Here is a 24,257-nt window from a genome sequence, read left to right on the forward strand (position 1 = left end):
AGCGTTTGTAGATTGGACTTTGAGCATTAGGGACCTTTCCTGCACAAGGGTGCATCATGTGGACGTGTTGATGGCAGCTGATACTGTAGTCTTTGAAAACAGTGATGGATTCATGAACAGATATTTGGTCGTCTTCAATTACTGTAAAGTAGTAAATCTGGCGAAAAATAAATGGAGAAACAGCGCCATCTTGTGACATAAACCGGTTACTGCAGCCTCAGGCAACAATAATGACAACGCGCAGTATTTTTATCATGAAGTTTATGATTAAATACTTTGCATGTATTTTGCTTTAAGATGCCAAAAGGACCTGTGAATCACTGTTGTAGTTAAACAGCGCCGCTCCCATTCCAAGCATTATTATTCATGTACGGGCCGGTCCTGATCCCATACATCATTAACACTACTTTAATCTCCTCTTTATCACACACTGACAAACACTGGAGGTGGGGCCTAACACACCCTGAACTTTCCCTGTCTCTTGACTGAAGTGACTTTAGTGGTGGACGGTCTCCTGCCCTGTCTCCTGTCCTGTCTCCTGTCCTGTCTCCTGTCCGGTCTCCTGCCCGGTCTCCTGCCCTGTCTCCTGTCCTGTCTCCTGTCCGGTCTCCTGCCCTGTCTCCTGTCCGGTCTCCTGCCCTGTCTCCTGCCCTGTCTCCTGTCCTGTCTCCTGTCCGGTCTCCTGCCCTGTCTCCTGTCCGGTCTCCTGTCCGGTCTCCTGCCCTGTCTCCTGTCCTGTCTCCTGTCCGGTCTCCTGCCCTGTCTCCTGCCCTGTCTCCTGTCCTGTCTCCTGTCCGGTCTCCTGCCCTGTCTCCTGTCCGGTCTCCTGTCCGGTCTCCTGCCCTGTCTCCTGTCCGGTCTCCTGTCCGGTCTCCTGCCCTGTCTCCTGTCCGGTCTCCTGCCCTGTCTCCTGTCCGGTCTCCTGTCCGGTCTCCTGCCCTGTCTCCTGTCCTGTCTCCTGTCCGGTCTCCTGCCCTGTCTCCTGTCCGGTCTCCTGCCCTGTCTCCTGCCCGGTCCTCTCACCATGTTTGCCACTGTGCTGCTGTTGGGAATATGTCTGTTCTTCGTGATTATGCATTTCAAGTCTCGGCGGCCCCCAAACTTCCCTCCTGGACCCACCGCGTTGCCGTTTTTGGGAAACATGCACCATTTGAGCCCGAGTAACCCTCTGATTGACATGGAAAAGGTCTGTTATTTTTAAACATGCGAATTAGGTGATTTATGTTGAATTGCATTATTTAATACATCTCTACTGGACAGCTCCTGTTTACTTTTGGAAATGCTTTCCGGGTTTTTTTTCTGTCAAGAATTTGAGAATTGTGTTCCAGGTTTGTTTTCCTCCAGCTGCTAAAGGACGTGTCTGTCGCACATGTTTTTATTGAACGCCGTTACGTGAAGTTGAGCAATGTTACTTCACAGGAGCAGGGTTTGAATGCATAATCTGTGTTTGTTTTGTCCTGTTTTAACATGCACAACACTCCTTTGTCAGCCCCCATGACCTCAAACGCTCCCAGACACTTTCCTTTTCCCGCAGTTCCCAGAATTAAACAAAGAAAACAGAAAAAAATAGGCGTATTTTTATTTGAGTTCTGTTTTTGTCAAAGATCACTAGACTTCAAACATCCATTGTGTTTCTGTTTTCTGTTTACTGGTGCAGGATATAAGCCGCCTTTATTGTGGAGGTGCCTGGAATGTTTCACAGTACAGCATTAAACTGAGATCTCTAGCATTCCTTTCATATCAGTTGTTTTTATTGCTGAAAGAAAAAAAACATTATAAAACATGAATCCTTTTTGTGAGCGGGCCGCCTCTCCACTGATCTGAATTGTAACTTGGCCTGATAGGGTTAATGCCACACTGTGGAACATTTTAATTATGGATTGCGCTACTGCTCAACCAAAACTACGGAAGCTCATTGTATTACAAATATTTTTAAAATTATCTTGTAATAACGGGAAAAGTATCTTGTAATTATGAGAAAGCTGTTGTTTTTTTGGTAACCCACAAATGCCTCATCAAAGCTACAACAGGATGGCACATCGTTGCCTTGGCAACTGTGCGCTGGAGTCAGTAATGAACCTTTTATCTCGTAATTATCACCTATTAGTTATTCAAATATGATCTTGGGTTTGTATCTTGGGCTCTTCAAACTTCTTCAGACTCTTGTTTTTACTGGAAATAGACTATATTTTTATTTTCTTTTTTAATGTTGTCATGTTTTGTGTTTATTGTTTATTTCTTAAAGTTTGTTTCTAGTAGTTATATGTCTGTTGCTGTATAATTGAATGTTTAATGTGCAAGTGACATTGAGATGTAGCAGTTGTGTTGACTCATGACATGAGCAAAGCAACTGTAGCATCCACCAGACATGTTCCACAGTGCACTTTAAGAGCCCTGCAAGAGGCTGCATGGGCCTTAGTTGGTCAAGCAATCAGCCATTAACCCAAAGGTGGACAGTTCAATCCCCAGCCACTGGTACACACTGTCACTGTATATTATATGTGTATGTGCTTTTATTACTTACCTTCAAAGTTGAGTGAGTTTTTCATGGGTTATAACAGGGGCTTGAACTGAGATCAGCCTAATGAGAAATACAAAACAAGTAGAAGTAGTTCTGATTGCAGTTCTGTGCCGTGTGCTCGGTGTGCTTGTATGGATCTAATCCGTGGCACAAACCTGTTATAAGTATTTAAGAATGTCAGGGTGGTTTGACATCTGGATGAGCGTGTGGCGTGTGAAGTGGTTGTGGATCGTTAAATGTGCATTGAAACATGTGTCTGCAGCGCCTCCACCGCTGAGAACAGGGACTGCAAGGTTTTTTCAGGTCGCGGCGGCATATTACAGACAGTTTGGCGATAGGAGTGTCTGAAGGGCCACGGTTCACCACTGAGTTGTTTTATCTGGACTTGTGTTTGGTTGCAGACTCAGGGCGCGGTCTCTTTCTGCTCTTTCGGCTCGGTCACAGCTCATTGCCACCTCGCCCACTGTTGCCCTGGTGTCGCTTCATGTGTTTATTCTGCTCGGCCAGTTCATCCATGAGGCTTTTGATGAGGGGGAATGTCTCAGTTTTAATAGTAGTAAAGCCTGAATCATTCTTAATAAACTATTTATTTATTATGAATTACATTGTTATTCCAGATCATCCTTAAAAAAGAAGGTTTGATCTCAATGGGTTTTACCTGGTGAAATAAAGGTTAAGAAATACATTTTTTTATGCTTTATTAAGGATATTAAAGGTGTACTTAGTATAAAGTGGCACCTGATTTCCTATTTAACCTAAACCATGTGGAATGAGCGAAAAAGCAGCAGTTTCACAAATTGCTAGTGTTTGTTTCTTGGTTTGTTACATTGCAGTTGAGGAGGACTTATGGAAATGTCTACAGCCTGTACATCGGCCCCAGAGCGGCCGTGGTGGTCAATGGGTACAAGGCTCTGAAGGAGGCTCTGGTTACAAAAGGAGTGGACTTCGCAGGACGACCTCAGGACATGTTCGTGAACGATGTCGTAGAGAGAAGAGGTAGGTCCCAAAGAGTGGGCAGGTACTTCCAACAGAATAATTACAAAACACAAATGAAAGGATGAGAAACAAACAAGGTTAAGGTAGGTTATTGCACAACACTGGGAGAAACATCCAGACGTCGCACAGAAAGGAGAAAGAAACCTTGGAAATTGTACTTAATGTATTTATAATTTTGCAGTCATACATAATCTACAAAAGTGAAGGAATTTAAAATGGTTTATTCTTTTGTTTGATAACAAAGTAACACTGCTTAACTATCCAAAAAGAAACATAAACGTAGCCTTGATCAAGCCTGGCTCGAGATCTGGAGATGCATGACTGAAGGACGGGTCAAATGCAGTGATAATGATTTATAACCATACACCAGAACTCTGCTGTCCTTTTGTACATCGTCACAGTCATAAGTTTGTCTTTTTAGGGGTTGTTCTGGCTGACTATGGTCCTGCCTGGAAGGAGCACCGACGCTTTGGTTTGATGACCATGAGGAACTTTGGAATGGGCAAACGCTCGATGGAGCAGAAGATTATGGAGGAGCTGCAGTACACTGTGGACTTCCTGGAGAAAAACACTGGTGAGTCGTTGCATTTGACCCAACATTGTTTGTGCACTGCTTTTTTACTCAAACACATGTCGGGATAATGATGTTACACGTTTTATCCAGTTTGGCTGGATAAGATTTGTAATTTTTTTACTTTCTAGTTGTAAATCACACCACACGAGGAAATTCCATAACTGTTACCTAGCAACTATGTTTCACACTGGGCCAAAACTCCTCTAATATCACAGAATTGTTATTTGGCAAAAATAACAATTAAATAGTCCATAAATCAGCATCCATACCACCACATGACCACTTTTATTTTGTTGAATCAATGTTTCGAAGTTGGAAAAAAAATGAAAATCATGTAAATTGTGAATGATATTGGGATGTCAAGATTTATTTATGTTTTTTTATGTTTTATTTTATTTATTTTATTTTATTTATTTTATTTATTTATTTAATTTATTTAATTTATTTAATTTATTTAATTTATTTTATTTATTTAATTTATTTTATTTATTTTATTTATTTTATTTATTTTATTTATTTTATTTATTTTATTTATTTTATTTATTTTTATTTTTATAATTTATCTTATTCATCTTATTTGTTGTATTTATTTTAACCAGGTAAGAACCCACTGAGATTGAGACTCCTTTTCAAAGGGCGACCTGGGAAATTGAGTCAAACAGTGTTCTCCAGTGACATTTTGAAACAGAAGTTGTGCTTAAATAAACGGATTTTATCTTTTAAAATCATACCCAACATTATAGTTCATATCATTATCAGACCTAACATTATAGTTCATATCATTATCAGACCTAACATTATAGTTCATATCATTATCAGACCTAACATTATAGTTCATATCATTATCAGACCTAACATTATAGTTCATATCATTATCAGACCTAACATTATAGTTCATATCATTATCAGACCTAACATTATAGTTCATATCATTATCAGACCTAACATTATAGTTCATATCATTATCAGACCTAACATTATAGTTCATATCATTATCAGACCTAACATTATAGTTCATATCATTATCAGACCTAACATTATAGTTCATATCATTATCAGACCTAACATTATAGTTCATATCATTATCAGACCTAACATTATAGTTCATATCATTATCAGACCTAACATTATAGTTCATATCATTATCAGACCTAACATTATAGTTCATATCATTATCAGACCTAACATTATAGTTCATATCATTATCAGACCTAACATTATAGTTCATATCATTATCAGACCTAACATTATAGTTCATATCATTATCAGACCTAACATTATAGTTCATATCATTATCAGACCTAACATTATAGTTCATATCATTATCAGACCTAACATTATAGTTCATATCATTATCAGACCTAACATTATAGTTCATATCATTATCAGACCTAACATTATAGTTCATATCATTATCAGACCTAACATTATAGTTCATATCATTATCAGACCTAACATTATAGTTCATATCATTATCAGACCTAACATTATAGTTCATATCATTATCAGACCTAACATTATAGTTCATATCATTATCAGACCTAACATTATAGTTCATATCATTATCAGACCTAACATTATAGTTCATATCATTATCAGACCTAACATTATAGTTCATATCATTATCAGACCTAACATTATAGTTCATATCATTATCAGACCTAACATTATAGTTCATATCATTATCAGACCTAACATTATAGTTCATATCATTATCAGACCTAACATTATAGTTCATATCATTATCAGACCTAACATTATAGTTCATATCATTATCAGACCTAACATTATAGTTCATATCATTATCAGACCTAACATTATAGTTCATATCATTATCAGACCTAACATTATAGTTCATATCATTATCAGACCTAACATTATAGTTCATATCATTATCAGACCTAACATTATAGTTCATATCATTATCAGACCTAACATTATAGTTCATATCATTATCAGACCTAACATTATAGTTCATATCATTATCAGACCTAACATTATAGTTCATATCATTATCAGACCTAACATTATAGTTCATATCATTATCAGACCTAACATTATAGTTCATATCATTATCAGACCTAACATTATAGTTCATATCATTATCAGACCTAACATTATAGTTCATATCATTATCAGACCTAACATTATAGTTCATATCATTATCAGACCTAACATTATAGTTCATATCATTATCAGACCTAACATTATAGTTCATATCATTATCAGACCTAACATTATAGTTCATATCATTATCAGACCTAACATTATAGTTCATATCATTATCAGACCTAACATTATAGTTCATATCATTATCAGACCTAACATTATAGTTCATATCATTATCAGACCTAACATTATAGTTCATATCATTATCAGACCTAACATTATAGTTCATATCATTATCAGACCTAACATTATAGTTCATATCATTATCAGACCTAACATTATAGTTCATATCATTATCAGACCTAACATTATAGTTCATATCATTATCAGACCTAACATTATAGTTCATATCATTATCAGACCTAACATTATAGTTCATATCATTATCAGACCTAACATTATAGTTCATATCATTATCAGACCTAACATTATAGTTCATATCATTATCAGACCTAACATTATAGTTCATATCATTATCAGACCTAACATTATAGTTCATATCATTATCAGACCTAACATTATAGTTCATATCATTATCAGACCTAACATTATAGTTCATATCATTATCAGACCTAACATTATAGTTCATATCATTATCAGACCTAACATTATAGTTCATATCATTATCAGACCTAAACATGGACATGAGGTTTGAAAGACCTCTGATACTGCTAGAACTCTCATACCAAAATATTGAGCTTAGACAATAGAAAATCATTAAACAACCTGCCGTACACACTTCAGCCACTAGACTGTGCTATGATCCCACATGATATGATGATTTTTCATTTCATTTTCAGGCAAGATTCTAAGTCCTGAAGTCATGTTCCATTGTGTCGCTTCTAACGTCGTGTGCCTGGTTTTGTTTGGCACGCGGTACGAGCACGACGATCCATTCATTGCTAAACTTGTGAACTGCTTCGATGACGTAAACAAGACCATAAACGGGCCCTGGGCTTTTGTAAGCGACTGAAATCACTTTTATCTTTTGACTTCAGATGCGTGGTGTTTATACGTGTGTTTTCACAGCTGTATGATTCTTTTCACTGGGTGCGGTACCTGCCTTTGCCTTTCACCAGAGCTTTTAAGGCAAGACAGGTATGTATTGTACTCTACTCATGGCTTTCACCTCAAATCAAAATGAAATCTATTATTTTGTGGTTAAAGATGTGATTTGTGGATGTGTTTCTGCTTCTCAGACTGTAAAAGATATGATTCTTCCGATTATACATGAACATGAGAAGAACCGAGTGCCAGGAGAAGCTCAGGACTTTGTGGACTGTTATCTGGAGGAACTGGAGAAGGTTCATGACACAAACAGAAACGACTAGTTTTGTTACATATCAAGAGAATACTATTCAGGGAAGGTCCAAGTTTGTCCAAATTACTCAGTGACAGAAAATGACAGTTGTATTTGCAATTATATACAATATATCTATGAAAATGATGATTACATTCATATTAAAATATGGACATTTAAGTGAAATACAGTGCAATGATACAAAACATGTTGACTCTTGATCTCTTGCACATACTTATAAATGAATCATGTTTTTTTCTTGTTATTATTGACTTATTATTTCATATTATTAACAGAGAGGCGACGATGGCTCTTCGTTTTGTCCAGAGGAACTGTTCATGTTTTGTCTGAGTCTTTATGGAGCCGGGACCGACACCACGTCCAGCACTCTGCTCACGGGGTTCCTCTACCTCATGACCAAGCCCCACGTCCAGGGTGAGCTGCTAGTGAGAGGAGGAGGAGGAGGAGGAGGAGGAGGAGGAGGAGGAGGAGGAGGAGGAGCTAGTAGTAGTAGTAGTAGTAGTAGTAGTAGTAGTAGTAGTAGTAGTAGTAGTAGTAGTAGTAGTAGTAGTAGTAGTAGTAGTAGTTTTAAAATAGTAGTCGTAGTAGTAGTAGTAGTTTTAAAATAGTAGTCGTAGTAGTAGTAGTAGTTTTAAAATAGTAGTCGTAGTAGTAGTAGTAGTTTTAAAATAGTAGTCGTAGTAGTAGTAGTAGTTTTAAAATAGTAGTCGTAGTAGTAGTTTTAAAATAGTAGTCGTAGTAGTAGTAGTAGTTTTAAAATAGTAGTCGTAGTAGTAGTTTTAAAATAGTAGTCGTAGTAGTAGTTTTAAAATAGTAGTAGTAGTAGTTTTAAAATAGTAGTAGTAGTAGTTTTAAAATAGTAGTAGTAGTAGTTTTAAAATAGTAGAAGTAGTAGTTTTAAAATAGTAGAAGTAGTAGTTTTAAAATAGTAGTCGTAGTAGTAGTAGTAGTTTTAAAATAGTAGTCGTAGTAGTAGTAGTAGTTTTAAAATAGTAGTCGTAGTAGTAGTTTTAAAATAGTAGTCGTAGTAGTAGTTTTAAAATAGTAGTAGTAGTTTTAAAATAGTAGTAGTGGTATTAGTAGTAGTAGTAGTAGTAGTAGTAGTAGTAGTAGTAGTTTTAAAATAGTAGTAGTAGTAGTTTTAAAATAGTAGAAGTAGTAGTTTTAAAATAGTAGAAGTAGTAGTTTTAAAATAGTAGAAGTAGTAGTTTTAAAATAGTAGTCGTAGTAGTAGTAGTAGTTTTAAAATAGTAGTCGTAGTAGTAGTAGTAGTTTTAAAATAGTAGTCGTAGTAGTAGTTTTAAAATAGTAGTCGTAGTAGTAGTTTTAAAATAGTAGTAGTAGTTTTAAAATAGTAGTAGTGGTATTAGTAGTAGTAGTAGTAGTAGTAGTAGTAGTAGTAGTAGTAGTAGTAGTAGTAGTAGTAGTAGTAGTAGTAGTAGTAGTAGTAGTAGTAGTAGTAGTAGTAGTAGTAGTAGTTTTAAAGTAGTAGTAGTTTTAAAATAGTAGTAGTAGTAGTTTTAAAATAGTAGTAGTAGTAGTTTTAAAATAGTAGAAGTAGTAGTTTTAAAATAGTGGAAGTAGTAGTTTTAAAATAGTAGTCGTAGTAGTTTTAAAATAGTAGAAGTAGTAGTTTTAAAATAGTAGAAGTAGTAGTTTTAAAATAGTAGAAGTAGTAGTTTTAAAATAGTAGAAGTAGTAGTTTTAAAATAGTAGTCGTAGTAGAAGTAGTAGTTTTAAAATAGTAGTCGTAGTAGTAGTAGTAGTTTTAAAATAGTAGTCGTAGTAGTAGTTTTAAAATAGTAGTCGTAGTAGTAGTTTTAAAATAGTAGTCGTAGTAGTAGTTTTAAAATAGTAGTAGTAGTTTTAAAATAGTAGTAGTAGTTTTAAAATAGTAGTAGTAGTAGTAGTAGTAGTAGTAGTAGTAGTAGTAGTAGTAGTAGTAGTAGTAGTAGTAGTAGTAGTAGTAGTAGTAGTAGTAGTAGTAGTAGTAGTTGTTTTAAAATAGTAGTAGTAGTAGTTGTTTTAAAATAGTAGTAGTAGTAGTTGTTTTAAAATAGTAGTAGTAGTAGTAGTAGTAGTTTTAAAATAGTAGTAGTAGTAGTAGTAGTAGTAGTAGTAGTAGTAGTAGTAGTAGTAGTAGTAGTAGTAGTAGTAGTAGTAGTAGTAGTAGTAGTAGTAGTTGTTTTAAAATAGTAGTAGTTGTTTTAAAATAGTAGTAGTAGTAGTTGTTTTAAAGTAGTAGTAGTAGTTGTTTTAAAATAGTTTTAGTAGTACATTCAAAATACTAGTTGAAGTTTCAAAATATGTGTATAAACAAGAAGAATTAAAAAGTTAAGTAAAAAGGTTCAAGTACTGAATATTTGGATGAAGTGACTCACTTGCATAAAGCCTCATCAATGACGTAATGACGCCCCCTAGTGGCCTTATCAGACACACACTTTCAAACCAAATAAGAAACAACTACATTTAGCATTTAAACCCACTGAACTTTTCAAAAGCGGAATCTTTTCAGTGTAATATTATTCTATCCCGTCCTGAACAATGGAGTATAACACAAGTACGCAGTATAATGAAGTATAACACAAGTACGCAGTATAATGAAGTATAACACAAGTGTGCAGTATAATGAAGTATAACACAAGTACGCAGTATAATGAAGTATAACACAAGTACGCAGTATAATGAAGTATAACACAAGTGTGCAGTATAACGAAGTATAACACAAGTACGCAGTATAATGAAGTATAACACAAGTACGCAGTATAATGAAGTATAACACAAGTACGCAGTATAATGAAGTATAACACAAGTGTGCAGTATAACGAAGTATAACACAAGTACGCAGTATAATGAAGTATAACACAAGTGTGCAGTATAACGAAGTATAACACAAGTACGCAGTATAATGAAGTATAACACAAGTACGCAGTATAATGAAGTATAACACAAGTGTGCAGTATAACGAAGTATAACACAAGTACGCAGTATAATGAAGTATAACACAAGTGTGCAGTATAACGGAGTATAACACAAGTACGCAGTATAATGAAGTATAACACAAGTACGCAGTATAATGAAGTATAACACAAGTACGCAGTATAATGAAGTATAACACAAGTACGCAGTATAATGAAGTATAACACAAGTGTGCAGTATAACGAAGTATAACACAAGTACGCAGTATAATGAAGTATAACACAAGTACGCAGTATAATGAAGTATAACACAAGTGTGCAGTATAACGAAGTATAACACAAGTACGCAGTATAATGAAGTATAACACAAGTGTGCAGTATAACGGAGTATAACACAAGTACGCAGTATAATGAAGTATAACACAAGTACGCAGTATAATGAAGTATAACACAAGTGTGCAGTATAACGGAGTATAACACAAGTACGCAGTATAATGAAGTATAACACAAGTACGCAGTATAATGAAGTATAACACAAGTACGCAGTATAACGTAGTATAACACAAGTACGCAGTATAATGAAGTATAACACAAGTACGCAGTACAGTATAACGGAGTATAACACAAGTACGCAGTATAACGGAGTATAACACAAGTACGCAGTATAAAAGAGTACAACACAAGTAGGCAGTATAATGAAGTATAACACACGTACGCAGTATAATGAAGTATAACACACGTACACAGTATAATGAAGTATAACACAAGTACGCAGTATAATGAAGTATAACACAAGTAGGCAGTATAATGAAGTATAACACACGTACGCAGTATAATGAAGTATAACACACGTACGCAGTATAATGAAGTATAACACAAGTACGCAGTATAATGAAGTATAACACACGTACGCAGTATAATGAAGTATAACACAAGTATGCAGTATAAAAGAGTATAACACAAGTACGCAGTAAAATGAAGTATAACACAAGTACGCATTATAACGAAGTATAACACAAGTATGCAGTATAATGAAGTATAACACAAGTGTGCAGTATAACGGAGTATAACACAAGTACGCAGTATAATGAAGTATAACACACGTACGCAGTATAATGAAGTATAACACAAGTGTGCAGTATAACGGAGTATAACACAAGTACGCAGTATAATGAAGTATAACACACGTACGCAGTATAATGAAGTATAACACAAGTGTGCAGTATAATGGAGTATAACACAAGTACGCAGTATAATGAAGTATAACACAAGTACGCAGTATAATGAAGTATAACACACGTACGCAGTATAATGAAGTATAACACAAGTACGCAGTATAATGAAGTATAACACAAGTACGCAGTATAATGAAGTATAACACAAGTACGCAGTATAATAAAGTATAACACAAGTACGCAGTATAATGAAGTATAACACAAGTACGCAGTATAATGAAGTATAACACACGTACGCAGTATAATGAAGTATAACACAAGTGCGCAGTATAACGTAGTATAACACAAGTACGCAGTATAAAAGAGTATAACACAAGTACGCAGTATAACGGAGTATAACACAAGTACGCAGTATAATGAAGTATAACACAAGTACGCAGTATAAAAGAGTATAACACAAGTACGCAGTATAATGAAGTATAACACACGTACGCAGTATAATGAAGTATAACACACGTATGCAGTATAACGGAGTATAACACAAGTACGCAGTATAATGAAGTATAACACAAGTAGGCAGTATAATGAAGTATAACACAAGTACGCAGTATAAAAGAGTATAGCACAAGTACGCAGTATAATGAAGTATAACACAAGTACGCAGTATAATGAAGTATAACACAAGTGTGCAGTATAACGGAGTATAACATAAGTACGCAGTATAATGAAGTATAACACACGTACGCAGTATAAAAGAGTATAACACACGTACGCAGTATAATGAAGTATAACACACGTACGCAGTATAATGAAGTATAACACAAGTACGCAGTATAAAAGAGTATAACACAAGTACGCAGTATAAAAGAGTATAACACAAGTAGGCAGTATAATGAAGTATAACACAAGTACGCAGTATAATGAAGTATAACACAAGTACGCAGTATAATGAAGTATAACAAAAGTACGCAGTATAATGAAGTATAACACAAGTACGCAGTATAACGTAGTATAACACAAGTACGCAGTATAATGAAGTATAACACAAGTGCGCAGTACAGTATAACGGAGTATAACACAAGTACGCAGTATAACGGAGTATAACACAAGTACGCAGTATAAAAGAGTACAACACAAGTAGGCAGTATAATGAAGTATAACACACGTACGCAGTATAATGAAGTATAACACACGTACGCAGTATAATGAAGTATAACACAAGTACGCTGTATAATGAAGTATAACACAAGTAGGCAGTATAATGAAGTATAACACAAGTACGCAGTATAATGAAGTATAACACAAGTACGCAGTATAATGAAGTATAACACAAGTACGCAGTATAATGAAGTATAACACAAGTAGGCAGTATAATGAAGTATAACACAAGTACGCAGTACAATGAAGTATAACACAAGTGTACAGTATAACGAAGTATAACACAAGTACGCAGTATAATGAAGTATAACACACGTACGCAGTATAATGAAGTATAACACAAGTACGCAGTATAAAAGAGTATAACACAAGTACGCAGTATAACGGAGTATAACACAAGTACGCAGTATAACAGAGTATAACACAAGTACGCATTATAATGAAGTATAACACAAGTACGCAGTATAAAAGAGTATAACACAAGTACGCAGTATAACGGAGTATTACACAAGTGCGCAGTATAACGGCGTATAACACAAGTACGCAGTATAATGAAGTATAACACAAGTACGCAGTATAATGAAGTATAACACAAGTACGCAGTATAATGAAGTATAACACACGTACGCAGTATAATGAAGTATAACACAAGTACGCAGTATAACTGAGTATAACACAAGTACGCAGTATAATGAAGTATAACACAAGTAGGCAGTATAAAAGAGTATTACACACGTACGCAGTATAATGAAGTATAACACACGTACGCAGTATAATGAAGTATAACACAAGTACGCAGTATAAAAGAGTATAAAACAAGTACGCAGTATAATGAAGTATAACACACATACGCAGTATAATGAAGTATAACACACGTACGCAGTATAATGAAGTATAACACAAGTACGCAGTATAAAAGAGTATAACACAAGTACGCAGTATAATGAAGTATAACACAAGTACGCAGTATAATGAAGTATAACACAAGTGTGCAGTATAACGGAGTATAACACAAGTACGCAGTATAAAAGAGTATAACACACGTACGCAGTATAATGAAGTATAACACACGTACGCAGTATAATGAAGTATAACACAAGTACGCAGTATAATGAAGTATAACACAAGTACGCAGTATAAAAGAGTATAACACACGTACGCAGTATAATGAAGTATAACACACGTACGCAGTATAATGAAGTATAACACAAGTACGCAGTATAAAAGAGTATAACACAAGTACGCAGTATAAAAGAGTATAACACAAGTACGCAGTATAATGAAGTATAACACAAGTACGCAGTATAATGAAGTATAACACACCTACGCAGTATAATGAAGTATAACACAAGTACGCAGTATAATGAAGTATAACACAAGTGTGCAGTATAACGGAGTATAACACAAGTACGCAGTATAATGAAGTATAACACACGTACGCAGTATAATGAAGTATAACACAAGTACGCAGTATAATGAAGTATAACACAAGTACGCAGTATGAAAGAGTATAACACAAGTACGCAGTATAATGAAGTATAACACAAGTACGCAGTACAGTATAACGGAGTATAACACAAGTACCCAGTATAACGGAGTATAACACAAGTACGCAGTATAAAAGAGTATAACACAAGTAGGCAGTATAATGAAGTATAACACACGTACGCAGTATAATGAAGTATAACACACGTACGCAGTATAATGAAGTATAACACAAGTACGCAGTATAATGAAGTATAACACAAGTAGGCAGTATAATGAAGTATAACACACGTACGCAGTATAATGAAGTATAACACACGTACGCAGTATAATGAAGTATAACACAAGTACGCAGTATAAAAGAGCATAACACAAGTACGCAGTATAATGAAGTATAACACAAGTACGCAGTATAATGAAGTATAACACAAGTACGCAGTATAAAAGAGTATAACACAAGTACGCAGTATAATGAAGTATAACACAAGTACGCATTATAACGAAGTATAACACAAGTACGCAGTATAATGAAGTATAACACAAGTAGGCAGTATAATGAAGTATAACACAAGTACGCAGTATAATGAAGTATAACACACGTACGCAGTATAATGAAGTATAACACACGTACGCAGTATAATGAAGTATAACACAAGTGTGCAGTATAACGGAGTATAACACAAGTACGCAGTATAAAAGAGTATAACACACGTACGCAGTATAATGAAGTATAACACACGTACGCAGTATAATGAAGTATAACACAAGTACGCAGTATAAAAGAGTATAACACAAGTACGCAGTATAATGAAGTATAACACAAGTACGCAGTATAATGAAGTATAACACACGTACGCAGTATAATGAAGTATAACACAAGTACGCAGTATAATGAAGTATAACACAAGTGTGCAGTATAATGAAGTATAACACAAGTACGCAGTATAATGAAGTATAACACAAGTACGCAGTATAATGAAGTATAACACAAGTACGCAGTATGAAAGAGTATAACACAAGTACGCAGTATAATGAAGTATAACACACGTACGCAGTATAATGAAGTATAACACAAGTACGCAGTATAATGAAGTATAACACAAGTACGCAGTATGAAAGAGTATAACACAAGTACGCAGTATAATGAAGTATAACACAAGTACGCAGTACAGTATAACGGAGTATAACACAAGTACCCAGTATAACGGAGTATAACACAAGTAGGCAGTATAATGAAGTATAACACACGTACGCAGTATAATGAAGTATAACACACGTACGCAGTATAATGAAGTATAACACAAGTACGCAGTATAATGAAGTATAACACACGTACGCAGTATAATGAAGTATAACACAAGTACGCAGTATAAAAGAGCATAACACAAGTACGCAGTATAATGAAGTATAACACAAGTACGCAGTATAATGAAGTATAACACACGTACGCAGTATAATGAAGTATAACACAAGTACGCAGTATAAAAGAGTATAACACAAGTACGCAGTATAATGAAGTATAACACAAGTACGCAGTATAATGAAGTATAACACAAGTAGGCAGTATAATGAAGTATAACACAAGTACGCAGTATAATGAAGTATAACACACGTACGCAGTATAATGAAGTATAACACACGTACGCAGTATAATGAAGTATAACACAAGTGTGCAGTATAACGGAGTATAACACAAGTACGCAGTATAAAAGAGTATAACACACGTACGCAGTATAATGAAGTATAACACACGTACGCAGTATAATGAAGTATAACACAAGTACGCAGTATAATGAAGTATAACACACGTACGCAGTATAATGAAGTATAACACAAGTACGCAGTATAAAAGAGTATAACACAAGTACGCAGTATAATGAAGTATAACACAAGTACGCAGTATAATGAAGTATAACACAAGTACGCAGTATAATGAAGTATAACACAAGTACGCATTATAACGAAGTATAACACAAGTACGCAGTATAATGAAGTATAACACAAGTAGGCAGTATAATGAAGTATAACACAAGTACGCAGTATAATGAAGTATAACACACGTACGCAGTATAATGAAGTATAACACACGTACGCAGTATAATGAAGTATAACACAAGTGTGCAGTATAACGGAGTATAACACAAGTACGCAGTATAAAAGAGTATAACACACGTACGCAGTATAATGAAGTATAACACACGTACGCAGTATAATGAAGTATAACACAAGTACGCAGTATAATGAAGTATAACACACGTACGCAGTATAATGAAGTATAACACAAGTACGCAGTATAATGAAGTATAACACAAGTAGGCAGTATAATGAAGTATAACACAAGTAGGCAGTATAATGAAGTATAACACAAGTACGCATTATAACGAAGTATAACACAAGTACGCAGTATAATGAAGTATAACACAAGTACGCAGTATAATGAAGTATAACACAAGTACGCAATGTAACTAATGTGTATTTTTTATATATCTCTTTTCAAAACGATGAATAGGTCAAAGTAATAGATGTTAATATTAGAACTGTGTGAAAACATTTGATGTGTTATGGTGGTCTTCATGTCTTTATGTCTTTATGTCTCATGTCTTTATGTCTTTATGTCTTTATGTCTTTAAGTCTTAATGTCTTTATGTCTTTATGTCTCATGTCTTTATGTCTTTATGTCTTTAAGTCTTTATGTCTTTATGTCTCATGTCTTTATGTCTTTAAGTCTTATGTCTTTATGTCTTTATGTCTCATGTCTTCATGTCTTTATGTCTTTATGTCTTTATGTCTTTAATTAAGTCTTAATGTCTTTATGTCTTTATGTCTCATGTCTTTATGTCTTTAAGTCTTTAAGTCTTTATGTCTTTATGTCTTTATGTCTCATGTCTTTATGTCTTTATGTCTTTATGTCTTTAAGTCTTATGTCTTTATGTCTTTATGTCTCATGTCTTTATGTCTTCATGTCTTTATGTCTTTATGTCTTTAATAAGTCTTTAAGTCTTTTTAAGTCTTGATGTCTTGATGTCTCCAGAGCGCTGTCAGCAGGAGATCGAGCGAGTGCTGGAGGGAAAGGACATTCTCACGTTTGAAGACAGACTAGACATGCCTTATGTCCAGGTACATTTGGTCATTAACCATGTGGTCAGACACAATCATATTTATGTAAGTCTGATCCAACGCAGATGAAAATGCAGTTTTATCACAAGATTGGACTGACAGACGAGTGAACAAATGCACAAAGCATTTTAAAATAGCTTTTTAAAAATATTCTGTTTGTTTTTATGGAACCCAAATCCTCCGCCTCAGAGCCAGGGCTTTGATTTAACTAACAGGAAGTTAGTAAATCAATCAAAACAAGTCTTTGGTCAATAGATGTTATGGAGTTCCACGGTGTGGCATTAAACGCAGCATCTCCATAGAAACAAGTAGCGCCAAGTTACAGGTCAGATCTGTGGAGAGTAAGAATGCATGTTTTTCCACCTTTTTCTGGGCAATGACACAGCTGTATTTGAACAAGGCTAGATATGACTTTAATGCTGTACTATGGAACATTCGAGGGAGACGAGTAGTTTGACTTCTCTGACCAAAATGAATCATAAATAATTCAGATTTTTGTTTGTTTTAATGATCCGTCCCAATTTCTATTCTGTTTTTTTTTAAACAAATACAATCACTTTCAAAATCAGCTCTTTGGACATAAACAAGACAGACTTTTCATCACATTTTTGTCACTTATTGTAATTTTTTTCCCTCCAAATTCTGAATTCTGTTTCAAAGTCCATGCTTTTGCCGACAGAGGATTGGCTGTAGATTTAATTCAGTTTATTTTGTAGTGCCCAAGAAGTGTTAGAGAATCAAATAATGAAGCAGTCATTGGTCAATAATAGAGAAGCAGATTCACCAACGTTTACAGGAATTAATCAAATGTCCAAATGTCCCAAAATGTCTCCTGCTTAGACCCTCCTTCTCACTGAGGAAAAACTACAAAATCCTGTGGGGAAAAGTAGAAACCTTGGGGAGAACCACAGTGAAGGAGGATGGGCAGGCTGTCATCATGATTAAAAATACCCAAGCGGATCATTGACAATTAGAAATGTGTTCAAATTCAAAAGTGATTAATTGAACAACCTCATTGTGCACCTTTAAATCTAATGCTTATATTATCATTGTCATTATTTCAGGCTGTACTTCATGAAGTTCAGAGGATCGCCAACATCGTCCCCCTCAGTGTGTTCCACGCCACCACCAAAGACACTGAGCTGACGGGCTTCTCCATCCCTAAAGTAAGTGTCTGTGTCTGTGTGTCTGTGTGTGTGTGTCTGTGTCTGTGTCTGTGTCTGTGTGTCTGTGTCTGTGTGTCTGTCTCTGTGTGTGTGTGTGTGTCTGTGTCTGTGTGTGTGTGTGTGTGTCTGTGTCTGTGTCTGTGTCTGTGTGTCTGTGTGTCTGTGTCTGTGTCTGTGTCTGTGTGTCTGTGTCTGTGTGTCTGTCTCTGTGTGTGTGTGTGTGTCTGTGTCTGTGTGTGTGTGTGTGTGTCTGTGTCTGTGTCTGTGTCTGTGTGTCTGTGTGTGTGTGTCTGTGTCTGTGTCTGTGTCTGTGTGTCTGTGTGTGTGTGTCTGTGTCTGTGTCTGTGTCTGTGTGTCTGTGTGTGTGTGTCTGTGTCTGTGTCTGTGTCTGTGTGTCTGTGTGTGTGTGTCTGTGTCTGTGTCTGTGTCTGTGTGTCTGTGTGTGTGTGTCTGTGTCTGTGTCTGTGTCTGTGTGTCTGTGTGTGTGTGTCTGTGTCTGTGTCTGTGTCTGTGTCTGTGTCTGTGTGTCTGTGTGTGTGTGTCTGTGTCTGTGTCTGTGTGTGTGTGTGTGTGTGTGTCTGTGTCTGTGTCTGTGTGTGTGTGTGTGTGTCTGTGTCTGTGTGTGTGTGTCTGTGTCTGTGCCTGTGCCTGTGTCTGTGTCTGTGTCTGTCTGTGTGTGTGTGTGTGTCTGTCTGTCTGTGTGTCTGTGTGTGTGTGTGTGTGTGTGTCTGTCTGTGTCTGTGTGTGTGTGTGTGTGTGTGTGTCTGTCTGTGTCTGTCTGTGTCTGTCTGTGTGTGTGTGTGTGTGTGTGTGTCTGTGTCTGTGTGTGTGTGTGTGTCTGTGTGTCTGTGCCCTGTGCCTGTGTGTATGTCTGTGTGTCTGTGTGTGTCTGTGTCTGTGTGTATGTGTGTGTGTCTGTCTGTGTCTGTCTGTGTCTGTCTGTGTGTGTGTGTGTCTGTCTGTGTGTGTGTGTGTGTGTCTGTCTGTGTCTGTGTGTGTGTGTGTGTGTGTGTCTGTCTGTGTCTGTCTGTGTGTGTGTGTGTGTGTGTGTGTGTGTGTGTGTCTGTCTGTGTCTGTCTGTGTGTGTGTGTGTGTGTGTGTGAGTGTATGTGAGTTATGCCTCATTTATTTATTTTTACTTCAATCATTATAATTATAATCTAATCTAATTATAATTTATTTTCTTGTCTAGTTGTGTTATTTGTCTTATCTTTTTCTGTCTTTTGTCTCTTTATTCCTTTGTATATATCGCCCCATCATTTGTTTTGTGTTTGCCTGGGAGCTTGAGGGTTCTTCAGTATCTTTGCTGTTCCTGCACTGCACTTTTCTGGACTGAGATGTCTGATGTTTTTCCTGGATCTGCTCGAGTCATTCCTCCAGTTTGGGGGTCACTGCCCCAAGTGCTCCGGTCACTACGGGCACCACTGATACCTTCACGCTCCAGGCCTCCTCCAGCTCCTCTCTGAGGCCTTGGTATTTCTCTAGTTTCTCATGTTCCTTTTTCGGGATGTTGCCTTTACTTGGTATCGCCATGTCAACCACAACAGCTTTCCTCTGCTTTTTGTCCACCACCACTATGTCCGGTTGGTTCTCCACCACCATGCAGTCGTCTGTATCTGGAAGTCCCAGAGGACCTTGGCTCGGTCGTTCTCCACCACCTGTGGAGGTGTTTCCCTCCTTGTCCTTGGGGTCTCCAGCCAGTACTCTGCACAGATGTTTCTGTACACTATGCCAGCCAACTGGTTATGGAGCTCCATGTAAGCTGTCCCTGCCAGCATCTTGCACCCTGCAGTTATGTGTGGGATGGTCTCAGGGGCCCCTTTGCACAGCCTACACCTTGGGTCTTGTCTGGTGTGGTAGATCTGGGCCTCTATTGATCTGCTCCTGTCCTGCCATGATCAGGGCCTCTGTCCTTCAGACCGGCCCTTTCTAACCATTGGTAGGATTTCGTGATATCAGCCACATCAGTTATGTTCCGGTGGTACATCCCATGTAGGGGCGTGTTCTCCCATATAGGGGCGTGTCTTCACGTGTAGAGGCTTACCCTTCCATGATGGTCCCTCCAGCACCTCATCATCCTCTGTTCCCCATTCTCTGAGACATTCGCTGAGCACGTCATCTGTAGGAGCCTTGTTCTTGATGTACTGATGGATCTTGGACGTTTCATCCTGGATAGTGGCTCTCATGCTCACTAGTCCTTGGCCTCCTTCCTTACGGCTAGTGTACAGCCTCAGGGTGCTGGATTTGGGATGGAACCCTCCATGCATGGTCAGGAGCTTTCGTGTCGTAACATCTGTGGTCTGTATCTCCTCCTTTGGCTAACTGATTATTCCTGCAGGGTCAGATCACTGGCAGGGCGTAGCTGTTTATTACCCGGGACTTGTTCTTGACATTGAGCTGCTTCTGAGGACTTGCCTCACTCGTTGTTGGTATTTGGCCGGAGCCGCTGTCCTTGTTGCCTCTTCGAGGTTTCCATTTGCCTGTGGGATTCCCAGGTACTTGTAACTGTCCTCAATGTCTGCCATTGTTCCTTCTGGGAGTGAGACCCCCTCTGTGTGGACCACCTTCCCTCTGTGTGGACTACCTTCCCTCTGTGTGGACCACCTTCCCTCTGTGTGGACTACCTTCCCTCTGTGTGGACCACCTTCCCTCTGTGTGGACCACCTTCCCTCTGTGTGGACTACCTTCCCTCTGTGTGGACCACCTTCCCTCTGTGTGGACCACCTTCCCTCTGTGTGGACCACCTTCCCTCTGTGTGGACTACCTTCCCTCTGTGTGGACCACCTTCCCTCTGTGTGGACCACCTTCCCTCTGTGTGGACTACCTTCCCTCTGTGTGGACCACCTTCCCTCTGTGTGGACCACCTTCCCTCTGTGTGGACCACCTTCCCTCTGTGTGGACCACCTTCCCTCTGTACCTTCCCTCTGTGTGGACCACCTTCCCTCTGTGTGGACCACCTTCCCTCTGTGTGGACCACCTTCCCTCTGTGTGGACCACCTTCCCTCTGTGTGGACTACCTTCCCTCTGTGTGGACTACCTTCCCTCTGTGTGGACCACCTTCCCTCTGTGTGGACCACCTTCCCTCTGTGTGGACCACCTTCCCTCTGTGTGGACCACCTTCCCTCTGTGTGGACCACCTTCCCTCTGTGTGGACCACCTTCCCTCTGTGTGGACCACCTTCCCTCTGTGTGGACCACCTTCCCTCTGTGTGGACCACCTTCCCTCTGTGTGGACCACCTTCCCTCTGTACCTTCCCTCTGTGTGGACCACCTTCCCTCTGTGTGGACCACCTTCCCTCTGTGTGGACCACCTTCCCTCTGTGTGGACCACCTTCCCTCTGTGTGGACTACCTTCCCTCTGTGTGGACTACCTTCCCTCTGTGTGGACCACCTTCCCTCTGTGTGGACCACCTTCCCTCTGTGTGGACCACCTTCCCTCTGTGTGGACCACCTTCCCTCTGTGTGGACCACCTTCCCTCTGTGTGGACCACCTTCCCTCTGTGTGGACTACCTTCCCTCTGTGTGGACTACCTTCCCTCTGTGTGGACCACCTTCCCTCTGTGTGGACCACCTTCCCTCTGTGTGGACCACCTTCCCTCTGTGTGGACCACCTTCCCTCTGTGTGGACCACCTTCCCTCTGTGTGGACCATCCGCCCACACTTCTCTAGTGCAAATAACATTCTGATATCCGAGCTGTAGATCCTGGTGCTGTGGATAAGGGAGTCTGCAGGGAGCATACAGCTTGATGTCATCCATGTAGAGGAGGTGACTGATGGTATCCTCCATTCCTTTAATTCTATCAACTGGACATCTAAGTAGTATAACTGAAGAAGCTTCTATTCACTCTTAAGAATGTTAATTCCATTTTCCTTTACTATGTAGATCATTTGTTTGCATTGTAAATTTGCATTCTTTGGTCCTAGGGCACTTTAATCATCCCCAACCTGTCGTCAGCGCTCAGTGAGGAGGGACAGTGGAAGTTTCCTCATGAATTCAACCCTGAAAACTTTCTCAACGACAACGGGGAGTTTGTCAAACCAGACGCCTTCCTGGCTTTCTCTGCTGGTACAGTCCTTCCATCTACACTAAAACAAGTATATGTCTTTGCCAGTAGTGGAAAGTAACAAAGTACAAGTGTAAAAGTACAATTTGTAAGTATTTTACAAATACCTACACATGCTGCTTTGAGCAGACTGAGAAAAAAAAAGGAACAAAAATGGCTATGGAGACAATTGTTTCTGATGACCAATAATCAGGACAATTCTTTATCAAAAGTAAATACACACCAATGAAAATTAGCTGATGTTTCTGAAATGTCACAATGAGTAAGCTGGTTTAAATCAATAATGCTACAATTAAACAAAAAGTAAAATAATGATCTACGTATGTTATAGTTTAAGGGGGACAGAATATGATTAATCCACTTTAATGAGCTTCTAACTTTGTGTCCTTATCATTAGTTTAGTCAAAGTTGTATTTCATTGATTCCTCCATGTTTGAGCAATCCTGGATTGTCCTGCAACTGAGGCGCAAGCATTCAGAAAAGTCCTGTTTTCACCTACCCCTTATCTCTGCCCACATCCCTGTACTTCAGTTCTGCAGTTTTGAACAGGAAGTCAATGGACCGTTCTATTACATTCAAGTTTTATATCACAATTTCAGTTTATAATGAAAAATGTAAGGAGTAATAATAATGTGAGCAAAAGAAAATTGAATTGTGTTATATTGCATGTTCTTTTGCCATGGATCCTGAGGACACAGACATCTCCTTTAATGTGGCGTGTTTTGTCCAGGTCCTCGGTTGTGTCTGGGAGAAGGCTTGGCCCGTATGGAGCTCTTCCTCATCTTGGTGACTCTTCTGAGGAAGTTCAGGTTCATTTGGCCTGAGGACGCAGGAGAGCCTGACTATGAGCTGGTGTTTGGCATCACTGTGACGCCAAAACCGTACAACATGAAGGTGGAGCTGAGGGCCCCACAGTGAACGGCCTGTGTCAACTTACTACATAACCACATGAGGGCGCTCTTGCTCCTTACAGCTGCACCTCATGCGCTTTTGAGCATTCATAATCATTACACATAGAATAAATACGTTGGCAATTATTGTAATTGATTGAAACTATAGGGGGAAAAAATTGATTTATTGATTATTTGACGGAATTTTTCTTTATATCTTATTGTCTTGTATAATATTCACCTTTGTTTTATGGTAAATGTTTCTATTTTAACCATGTACAGTATTTGTTTTTGTAAAATGTGTGTTTTGTTATTTGTATACACTAGAATGTTGGTGTAATCCCTCATTGTTCCATAGAAAAAGATTCAGTTGTCGTAATCTGGATACTGTTTTTAAATGAGATGAGATGAGCCAACTGAACCTTCTCCTACAAATATACACTGGGGGAAATACATTCTTAAATAAGTTAATAAGTGAATAAGTGCTGGAATTAAGCAGTAAGTATCTTGGTTTGAGGATATTATGATTATCTTAAAATAATATTTGCCAATGGAACAAGCATAAAATGTCTTGTTTTATTTCAAATGAGAAAAACGTACAGGCATTTTCTCACTTGAAATGGCAAAAAATGTATACAAACTGCTTATTATAAAAAAATAAATACAAACTACTTATTCTATTGGCAAATCTTATTGTAAGAGTA

At 37.7% G+C, this 24,257-nt stretch overlaps 1 protein-coding gene across 1 annotated transcript; it reads left to right on the forward strand.

The window, feature by feature from the left end:
- The first annotated feature begins 937 nt into the window (after positions 1 to 937).
- On the forward strand, positions 938 to 23,723 carry LOC140348663 (cytochrome P450 2F3-like). Its single transcript, XM_072434678.1, has 11 exons — positions 938 to 1,186; positions 3,355 to 3,517; positions 3,939 to 4,091; positions 7,061 to 7,221; positions 7,290 to 7,358; positions 7,460 to 7,564; positions 7,857 to 7,995; positions 17,349 to 17,434; positions 18,499 to 18,600; positions 22,524 to 22,665; positions 23,394 to 23,723. Exons 1-11 carry the CDS (start codon positions 1,025 to 1,027, stop codon positions 23,579 to 23,581), a joined length of 1,470 nt encoding a protein of 489 aa, XP_072290779.1. The 5' UTR covers positions 938 to 1,024; the 3' UTR covers positions 23,582 to 23,723.
- Positions 23,724 to 24,257: the final 534 nt, after the last annotated feature.

Source organism: Eucyclogobius newberryi, unplaced genomic scaffold (assembly GCF_026437365.1).
Source record: "Eucyclogobius newberryi isolate DKJ021-1_F unplaced genomic scaffold, fEucNew1.0.hap1 SCAF_7, whole genome shotgun sequence".
NCBI classification, from domain to species: Eukaryota; Metazoa; Chordata; class Actinopteri; order Gobiiformes; family Gobiidae; genus Eucyclogobius; species Eucyclogobius newberryi.